This window comes from Mobula hypostoma, chromosome 3, assembly GCF_963921235.1.
Source record: "Mobula hypostoma chromosome 3, sMobHyp1.1, whole genome shotgun sequence".
NCBI lineage: Eukaryota > Metazoa > Chordata > Chondrichthyes > Myliobatiformes > Myliobatidae > Mobula > Mobula hypostoma.
Window position 1 is genome coordinate 17,399,376 of NC_086099.1, and position 10,790 is coordinate 17,410,165.

Here is a 10,790-nt window from a genome sequence, read left to right on the forward strand (position 1 = left end):
TACAATGGGCAAATCCTCTAACCTGTTTCTTTAGCCTCAGCTTCTTCTCGTTGAAGCCTCTTGAGTCAAAGCCTAACACTCCCACTCTCACCGCTGGCCCACTCCCAACAATGGCCACCCCACTTGCCCCTTCTGTACTTTGATCTAATTCACAGTGCTCTGCTCCCGAAGCCGATTGGACCTCTGGAATGTACGAACACCTGTGAAACTCTCTTTTTATACTGGCTTCGCCGACCCGCAAGTAATATCTTAGAAATGCTCTGCTCCCGACGTTGATTGGACCTAATAAATCTATTTATATGCAGAAATAGTTTGTGGAGTTGGAAGCCATGTGTGTAAATCAATAGAGTCATAGAGTACTACAGCACGTAGACAGCCCATTTGGTCCAAATAGTCTGTGCAGGTTGGTTTTCTGCCTAGTTCCTCGAGCTACACCCAGACCTTAGCCCTCCATATTCCTCTCATCCATGCAGCTCACTTCCCCTACTAGATCTGCAGCATTTCACAAAAAAAGCCTGGATAAATTACAGCCAGAACTCTTAAATAACTGATCAGAAACAGAGAGTTTGTTATTGGCTTTTAAAACATAGATTTAATTGGTTATTAATATTTGAAATATGCATTATTATTGGTACTTAACAACCAATCATAATGCATGTTTCAGGTATTAATAATCAATTAACTCTGCATGTTAAAGGCCAATAATACTTGAAAATTAATAAAATAACAGTTCAATAGTGAGTATTGCCTTAGAATCCTTTGTTTGTATCTTGATTTTGTCATGGTAGGCTCGGTGACCTTCGTTCCCAGGCTTGAACAGAAAGTCTGTGCAAGAGTTAGGCCTTCAAGGGCTGAGAGAGTGCACCATCCCAGTTTATCATCTGATATTTGCCTTTGGGAACTTCACCACATAGAAAGGCTGTACAACGTGTCTGCGCTCTGTACAGTTAGCACATATTTTAACCCTTGCTGAAGATGACTGGAGTTAATTTTAAGTATATCACTTCAAGAGGCTACACTGCAGTTAGTCCAGTTTTCTGTAAAGTCAGCAGAAAGCTTATATGTCTTCTCTAATAAGCTGTGTTTGCTCTGCCTCTTAAATAGTCTCCGTTTTCTGAGTAAATAAACTTTGTAAGCAGCGTCATTTGTCCTGATCCATCTCCAACAAATTGCCGTCAAAAGGCAGTCCAAACCAAAGCAAATGCAAATACTCTGTAGATCAGGCAGCATATGTGGAGTATGAAAAAGATTTAATTTTTCAGATGGATGATCTCTTAACAGGTCTTGGAAAAGAAGCAAGACAGAAAGTAAAAAGAATATTTTTCTTCTTATCTTCACACAGGTACTCTGCTTTGAGTTTATTGTGTAACTGCGTTGAAACAATTGTGCAAAGTCAAAATTTCTGGAGTTAAAATAACATTCTGAATCTATTTTTGAGTTTGCCATTATATTTAAGAAGAATTATCAGAATTCTTGCTAATTCCTAAATTAAATTATAGAGCGAAATCTCCATCAAATATACACTAGTAAAGGCACCCGTTAGCCTTGCGAGACCATGGATCTGCGCCTGGAAAGTCTTTACTCTCCAGGGCGCAGGTCTGGGCAAGGTTGTATGGAAGACCAGCAGTTGCCCATACTGCACGTTTCCCCTCTCCACGACACCAATGTTGTCCAAGGGAAGGGCATTAGGACCAATACAGCTTGGCACCAGTGTCGTCGCAGAGCAATGTGTGATTAAGTGCCTTGCTCAAGGACACAACACGTTCCCTTGGCTGGAACTCATGACCTTCAGGTGCCTTAACCACTTGGCCACGTACCCACAAAATAAAAATATACACTACTACAAATAGAATTGGGCTGGTTTGCCTATAATTGGGTGATTGATTGCATGAAAAAAATGACAATATACAGATAACACTCTCCTGATGAAGGGTCTCGGCCCAAGATGATGGCTTTTTAATCCTCTCCATAGATGCTGACTGACCTGCTGAGTTCCTGCAGCATTTTGTGTGTTCTTCTGGATTTCCAGCATCTGTAGGGTCAGTTGTGCTTACAGTCATCGTCATCATTAGGTGCCGTGCCACATGATGTGGGCAATCATGGCCCCTTCTACAAAACTGGTTTGCCATTGTCTTCTTCTGGACAGCGTCTTTAGAAGACGGGTGACCCCAGCTATTATCAATACTCTTCAGAGATTGTCTGCCTGGTGTCAGTGGTTGTATAATCAGGACTTGTGATATGCACCAAGGATAAAGATATCCCTGCATGAATTAGATACACAATTTTGCATGGATAAACTACCTTAAAACTCATTTTCTCTCCTATCAATAGAAGTAATATTTAAATTTATTGTAGAAGTTGGAGAAACATTATTACCTTGTCATCTTGTGGTTTATTGCAGGCGATAAGTGAACCATTTTCTAATTTTTTCACCGGTGACAAAGGTTTCAGATTATCGACACACGGATCATGAAGATCGTCTTTATGACTTCCAATAGTTCCATAGACTGTGGTATTATCTCCTAGCAAATATGATTCCTTAGCATCTTCTTCCTCACCTAAAGGAACTTCTGGTATGCTGCACAGATGTATGGTCAGAAATGTAATGAAAGTTACTGCTGCAAAAACATAAATAACTTGATATTCGGATCCTAAAACACGTCCCAGAGGAGTACTCTTCCATTCTATAGCACCCACTATGTAGCCCATAGCACCTCCAATACCTGAAAAAAAGCAACATAAAATTACTGAAATTTATAAAAATGGAGTAATAAACATCTCTTTTTCTCTTAAGTAGCAAAAACTGTGATTATGAGGAAGTTAGATTGGAAGGTCCAATTTAACTGAACGCAATAGCACAATAAAGGGTAAGGTAATAATACTACGCGAACACGAGGAAATCTGCAGATGCTGGAATTTCAAGCAACACACATAAAAGTTGCTGGTGAACGCAGCAGGCCAGGCAGCATCTCTAGGAAGAGGTACAGTCGACGTTTTGGGCCAAGACCCTTCGTCAGGACTAACTGAAGGAACAGCTAGTAAGAGATTTGAAAGTTGGAGGGGGAGGGGGAGATCCAAAATGATAGGAGAAGACAGGAGGGGGAGGGATGGAGCCAAGAGCTGGACAGGTGATTGGCAAAGGGGATATGAGAGGATCATGGGACCGAAGGCCTAGGGAGAAAGAAAGGGGGAGGAGGGAAGCCCAGAGGATGGGCAAGGGGTATAGTGGGAGGGACAGAGGGAGAAAAAGGAGAGTGAGAGAAAGAATGTGTGCATAAAAATGAGTAACAGATGGGGTACGAGGGGGAGGTGGGGCCTTAGCGGAAGTTAGAGAAGTCGATGTTCATGCCATCAGGTTGGAGGCTACCCAGACGGAATATAAGGTGTTGTTCCTCCAACCTGAGTGTGGCTTCATCTTGACAGTAGAGGGGGCCGTGGACAGACATATCAGAATGGGAATGGGACGTGGAATTAAGATGTGTGGCCACTGGGAGATCCTGCTTTCTCTGGCGGACAGAGCGTAATAATACTATATTCCTTAAGGTTGTCATAGCTGGGGTGGTAATGGGGTCAAGCTCCCACTACCTATCAAATGACCACCCCCTCCGACCATGATGTGTGTCTCAAATGGCCTCTGACAACTAAGTCCAGCTCATGGCCTTCACATGTGGCTTAGCTACTAACCCGACGGAATCATTTCTGCTGACAGGAGAAGGGGCAAATGCGAGTTACTGGCACCTTAAAACCAGTCGCTTCCTGCAGATGGTGCTCATCAGCCGCGGTTGGCAGTTCACCTAAGAGAAAGACATCTCTGGTTTCAAACCTCCACTGTATTGCGGCTATATCCGCTCAAAGAGAAGACTTCGTGAGTAAACCCTGAGGAAAAATCCAGAAATGGAGTCCCTAAGACAGTCCAACATTGGCAACTCCTGCAATGCTGCTGATGCCAATCTGCATCAACTCTCCACTGTTCCTCCCGATTCATCACCTACATGGAGAGGGGGAGCCTACTACACGGGCAATAGCTTGCTTTCCATATCGTACTGCCCTGGCTTGTGTGTGCAACACCATGGTCAACCCTGGCCAACAGAAGGGCCCTCTCTCTCTGTCTCTCTCTCTTCCTCTGTAAATGATGTCAATTAACAGATGGACCTTCATGTTCAAGTCATTGTTTCCTGATAGTGGCAGCACAGGTAGACAGGTGGTGAAGAAGACAAATGGTGTGCTTATGTTCTATGGACATAGAAAATAAAAGTTGGAGCATTACATAAGACCATAGGACCACAAGACATAGGAGCAGAATTAGGCCATTTGACCCATCAAGTCTGCTCCACCATTTCATCATGGCTGATTCCTTTTCCCTCTCAGCCCCAGTCTCCTGCCTTCTCCACATATCCCTGGGAGACCTGACTAATCAGGAATCTATCAACCTCTGCCTTAAATATAATCAATGACTTGACCTCGAAAGCCACCTGTGGCAATGAATTCCGCAGATTCACCACTCTCTGGTTAAAGAAATCCCTCCTTATCTCCATTCTAAAAGGACGTCCCTCTGGTCTGAGGCTATGTCCTCTGGTCTTAGACTCTCCCACCATCGAAAAATTCCTCTCCACATCCACTTTATTGAGGCCTTTCAATATTTGATAGGTTTCAATGGGAGTCACCCCTCACTCTTCTAAATTCCAACGAGTACAGGCCCAAAGCCATCAAATGCTCTTCATATGACAAGCCTTTCTATCGCAGAATCATTATTGTGAACCTCCTTTGAATCCCCTCCAGTTTCAGCATATCCTTTCTAAGATAAGGGGCCCCAAACTGTTTGCAATACTCCAAGTGAGGCCTTGTCAGTGCTTTATAAGGTCTCAACATTACATCCTTTTATATTTTAGTTTTGAATTCTTGCTTTTATATTTTTACATTGCAACTTCTTTGCGATTTCATTAGCTAGACTGCACTTGAAGAACTGTGTGTGGTTCTGGTTGCCACATGTCAACGAAAATGAGCTTTAATAAGAAGGACAAACAAGAGAAAATATGCAGATGCTGGAAATCCGAGCAACACACAAAATGCTGGAGGAACCCAGAAGGCCAGGCAGTATCAATGGAAAAAAGTACAGTCGATATTTCGAGCCGAGACCCTTCAGCAGGACTGGAGAGGAAAAGCTGAGGAGTAGATTTGGAAGGTTGGTGGAGGGGAGAGAGAATTGCCAGGTGATAGGTGAAACTTGGAGATGGAGGGTTGAAGCAAAGAGTTAGGAAGTTGATTGGTGAAAGAGACAGAAGGCCATGGAAGAAAGAAGAAGGGGAGGGGGAGGATCACCAGAGGGAAGCGGGGGGGGGGGAGGAGATAAAATGAGAGAGGGAAAAGGGGACGGAAAATGGTGAAGGGGGGCATTACTGGAAGTTTGAGAAATTGATGTTTATGCCATCAGGTTGGAGGCTACCCAAACAGAATAGAAGGTGTTATTCCTCCAACCTAAGTGTGGCCTTATCCCAACAGTGGAGGTGGCCATGGATGGACATATTGGAATGGGAATGGGAAGTGGAATTAAAATGGGTAGCCACTGAGAGATCCACTTGTTCTTGGCGAAGCAATTTCCCAATCTACGTTGGGTCTCACCAATATACAAGAGGCCATATCGGGAGCCCGGAAAACAGTATTTGACCCCAACAGACTCACAGGTGAAGTGTCACCTCACCTGGAAAGACAGTAGTGAGGGAGGAAGTGTAGGGGCAGGTGAAGCACTTGTTCCACTTTCAAGGATAAGTGCCAGGAGGGAGATCAGTGGGAGGGACGAATGGACAAGGGAGTGGCGTAGGGAGCGATCCCTTCCCGCCACGCTGCCGGGTAGAGGGTTCCTCTGTCCTCACCTACCACCCCACCAGCCTCCACGTCCAGCAAATAATTCCCCGAAACTTCCACCACCTCCAACTGGATCCCACCACCAAACACATCTTTTCATTCCCCCCGCCACCACTTTCTGCTTTCCGCAGGGATTCACCTTCTCTGCTAGATATGCATGTCTGCATGTCTTTTAGCCCATCTAATTTCCTTTTTATGTGATCTCTTGCATTTTCTTTACTCCTCAAGTACGTCATTTGTTCCTGTCAGCCTATACCTGCTATGCACCTCTTTCTTTTTCTTAACCAGGGCCTCAATAGCTCTCAAAACCCAAGACTCCCTATACCTGTTATCCTTTCCTTTTATTCCAACAGGATGTCCCAATCCACTCCATCCTTTCTGATACAATCAAAAATGGCCTTTCTCCAATTTAGAATCTCAACCAGAGGGCCAGACCAATCCTTTTCCATAATTACCTTAAAACGAATAGCATTATAAGACCATAAGACAAAGGAGCAGAAGTTGGCCATTCGGCCCATCGAGTCTGCTCCGCCATTTTATCATGAGCTGATCCATTCTCCCATTTAGTCCCACTCCCCCGCCTTCTCACCATAACCTTTGATGCCCTGGCTATTCAGATACCTATCAATCTCTGCCTTAAATACACCCAATGACTTGGCCTCCACTGCTGCCCATGGCAACAAATTCCATAGATTTACCACCTCTGACTAAAAAAATTTCTTCACATTTCTGTTCTGAATGGGTGCCCTTCAATCCTTAAGTCATGCCCTCTTGTACTAGACTCCCCCATCATTGGATGGTCTACAATGTAAGCCCATTAACATGGTCATACCTTTCTTATTCATTAGTTCTACCCATAAAGCCTCACTAGATGAGCTCTCCAGTCTGTCCTGAGCGTGCAATGTCATGTCATTTTCCCTGACCAGTACTGCCACCTTTCCCCCTTTAATCCCTCCCACTTTATCACATCTAAAACAATGGAACCCTGGAAGATCAAGCTGCCAGTCCTGCCACTCCTGCAATTAAGTCTCAGTAATGGATAAGAGTCATATTTCCACATGCCAATCCATGTCCTAGGCTCACCTGCCTTTCCTACAATACTCCTTGTATTGAAATATATGTAGCTCAGAACATTAGTCACTCCAAGCTCGACTTTACAATTCCTCAAATTTTATGTAGACTTAAAAAAGTCTTTCTCTACAACTGCTCCACTATCTGTTCTGGTGCTCTGGTTCCCATCCCTCTGTAACTATTTTATGATTATGAGACTAAGCACAGCTCCAATGCCATATGTAAGTTTACAAATGACACCATTGTCATTGGTCAGATCAAAGGTGGTGATGAATTTACTTCAACTTCAGAGATATTAGCTGAAGTACAATAATGGTAGTGTTTTAAAATGGAGATATGGGCAGAGGTGCTATAGTAATGATAATTTAAGGAGACATGGGCAGTGGTTCCTTAAGGTTTTTATAGCCAGGGGTGGTAATGGGGATAAGCTCCCAGCACCTATTAAATGCTCCCAATGGCGTGCACCTCAAATAGCCTCTGACAACCAAGTCCAGCTCCTGACCTTCACATATGGCTGAGCTACTAAGCCCGGAGGAACTGTTTCTACTGACAGGAGAAGAGGCAAAGGCAGGTTACTGGGGCTTTAAACCAGTCGCTTTGGGCAGATGGGGCTCATCAGCCCATAGTTGGCAGCTGGTGCAGGAGAAGGAAAACTCTGATCTCAAACCTCCGCTGCCTTGCGGCTATACCCACTCATGGGGAAGGCTTCGGGAGTAAACCCCGAGGGAAAAGTCCAGAGTTGGAGTCCTCAAGGCGGTCCTATGTTGAGTTCAATGCTGACTGGCAACTCCTGTGTCACTGCTGGTGCCAAACTGTATCTGTCTCTGCCGTTCCGTTGGGTTTGTCAGCAGGGTGGAGAGGGGGAGCTTGCTACATGGCCAACAGCTTGCTCTCCATATTGTTCTGCCCTGGCTTGCGTAGCTGGACAGTTAGGATACAACATCCATTGCCGACCCTGACCGACAGAGGCTTCAGCAGCTCAGCCTGTATGGGCAGAGGTACTACACTATAATGATGGAAATTAACACAAGGATCTAAATCATTTCTGTAAACCCAACCATTCCATTATCTCGACATTCCTGGAGATAACATGTAATTAATTTGATAACAGTAATTTCAGAAATAATACAAGGAATGCGCTCCGTTCCGTTTGAAAGTGAGCATCTGAATTTTCTTTTGCCCTCTGGTCGGCAAGATCACGAGTTAAGTTCTGCTGAAGTCGAGAAACTCGTGACAATTACACAGGGCCAGCTGAGAGGATTACATCAAACGGGACTCACCAGTCAGCAGTGCATGCAACTGTAAGCCCCTCTCTTTGTCCTGATGCGAGCAAACATCAAATAGATAAGCTTTGATGGGGCCGTCGATGAAATCTGCGGAAAAGTCGAAGATGACCACGCCAAGAACAGTTATCAGTATACTCCAAAGTTTTCCTTGTCTCCTGTGTTTAATGACGGCTAAAATAACATTCCAATCAGTTAGTTAACGTCAGATTTAATTTCTATTTCGCACAATTTTAACACATTAGATTTGTAGTTTAACAATACTTAAGAGTATTACGTCCGCACCTTAAACTAGTTATTACACAGTTAAAGACCAATTCAGGCATGTAAAACAAGAAGATTCCAACGTACAAAACAAAACACTAATATTGTCGTTAAATATTTAAAGATTCTGTAAGAATAACTAAGTCATAGCTGCAGTTCGGCAACTTTTTGTCTCGTTCAAATTCGCACGAATATGTATTTTAAAAGTTTTACTGATACTCGCCTGTTACCAAGGCTTCTCCGTTAAGAAACAGAGTCATCCCCACCACCAGCAGGATCCCGACGGCCAAAATGTAGGGTCTCCTCCTGCCCCACCTGGACCGGCAGTAGTCGCTGGCTGAGCCGAAGATGGGCTGGAGAATAAAGCCCAGAATGGGACTGACGAGCCACACGATGCTGTAAAGACTATTAGGCAGTCCCACACTCAGTAGCACCGGGGTCACGAAAGCCGCCTCAGCGGCGTAGCAGAACTCCCTCCCGAACATCGCCGCGCTGTGCATGAGGAGCCTCACGGTGGATCTCTTCGGGGGCTCCGCGGAGTCGAGCGGGGCCGCTTTCAATCGGCCGCATGTCTGCACCTGAGATGGGAATAACTGGGACAACTCGCCCCGGGTGGTTAAGCAGGTCATAGTTCCTCTTTCCCTTCCCCGTGTTCTCCCGCGTCGACGGCAGAAATATGTACGATTCTGGTACCCACTAATGACGCGCGTCTTCCCAGAAACCTGAAGCGATGGGGAGGAGGGATTGAGGGTGGGGATAGTGGTTGGGTCAGTCTAAGGATTTTTTTTTTGACCTATCACACGTGTAAATACTTTTATAAATACGAGGAAGTCTGCAGATGCTGGAAATCCAGAGCAACAGATAAAAAAAACGCTGGGAGAACTCAGCAGGTCAGGCAGCATCTATGGGAATGAATAGATAGTCGACGTTTGGAGCAGAGACCCTTCTTCATAACTTTCATGTGTGTATAAAACTCTAGCACTCTGCAACTATTTCATAGTTTCTTGAATACTCACCTAATGAAAACTTTAAGCGTTTGCTGCGTGGGGTTTATGATCTGCTCTACAATGATAAATTGATATTATCAAATTCATTTTTCGAGATCTGAGCGACATTGATTCACTGACAGAGATGCAAAGCCGATTTGTGGCCGTCAGTGTGTGTGCGTCCTTGACAAACGTTTGTTCTCAACTTTTAATACGTGTCTCTGGAACGACCATCTCAAAATGCTGCGGTAAGGAATTCACTTTAGTTTTTATTTAGATGAGATTAGATAAACTTTCTCCCATGTAGATCGGAACATCAATACGTACACTGAAATGCGTCGTTTGCGTCAAAGCCAACACAGTCCGAAGATGTGCTGGAGACAGCCCGCAAGTGTGGCCACGCTTCCGACGCCCCCGGTTTTACTGATACTAACCCGCCCATCTTTGGAACATGAAAGGAAAGAGGAGCACCCGGGAAAAAACCCACAAGGTCACGGAGAGAACGTACAGACAGCAGCGGGAAGTAAACCCTGATATTCCGATCCTTGCTGCTGTAAAGCATTACACTAACTCCTACGCTACCGTGCCGACCTTTTTGAAACAGATAGATATTGTAAGATAGATACATGAAGAAATACACCACCTTATACGACTCTGATATACTGTACCCAGACACTGCTCGAGGTTTACACCTTTCAATGGACATGGGATCCACAGTGACTGATCCTTTGGATTCAGAATTGGTTGGGCCACTGAAGACAAGGGGTAGTAGTCCATGAGTTCTGGTTGGAGGTCCATGTTCTGCAGGGATCCAGGCAGGATATACTCTCATTCTGCTGAAATAAATATTTCAGACAGGGTGAAATCAGGATTACTGTGGGGATGATTTGCAGAATTTATGCCAGCAGCCTTTCTTTCTGGATACTGTCCAGGACCGGATCCTGACTGCCAGACTAGGTAAAAGCATCTTCCCTAACCTTGTGAGAATGAATACCCTGCCACCACTGAAAACAAGTCCCAACATATTGATGTGGTTATGAAGAAGGCAAGACAGTGGCTATACTTTAATAGGAGTTTGAAGAGATTTGGCATGTCAACAAATACACTCAAAAACTTCTATAGATGTACCGTGGAGAGCATTCTGACAGGCTGCATCACTGTCTAGTATGGAGGGGCCACTTCACGGGACTGAAAGAAGCTGCAGAGGGTTGTAAATCTAGTCAGCTCCATCTTGGCACTAGCCTACAAAGTACCCAGGACATCTTTAGGGAGCAGTGTCTCAGGAAGGCAGCGTCCATTATTAAGGACCTCCAGCACCCAGGGC

At 44.7% G+C, this 10,790-nt stretch overlaps 1 protein-coding gene across 1 annotated transcript in view; it reads right to left on the minus strand.

Moving 5' to 3' along the window:
* Positions 1 to 9,109, minus strand: part of slc45a2 (solute carrier family 45 member 2) — a 56,749-nt gene extending 47,640 nt beyond the window's left edge. Inside the window, exons 1-3 of the mRNA XM_063042715.1 lie at positions 8,704 to 9,109; positions 8,214 to 8,390; positions 2,377 to 2,723 (exon numbers count right to left, since the gene is read on the minus strand). Of these exons, the coding sequence (XP_062898785.1) occupies positions 2,377 to 2,723; positions 8,214 to 8,390; positions 8,704 to 9,109 (930 nt within the window). The remainder of the gene's footprint in view (positions 1 to 2,376; positions 2,724 to 8,213; positions 8,391 to 8,703) is intronic.
* Between the last annotated feature and the right edge of the window lie 1,681 nt (positions 9,110 to 10,790).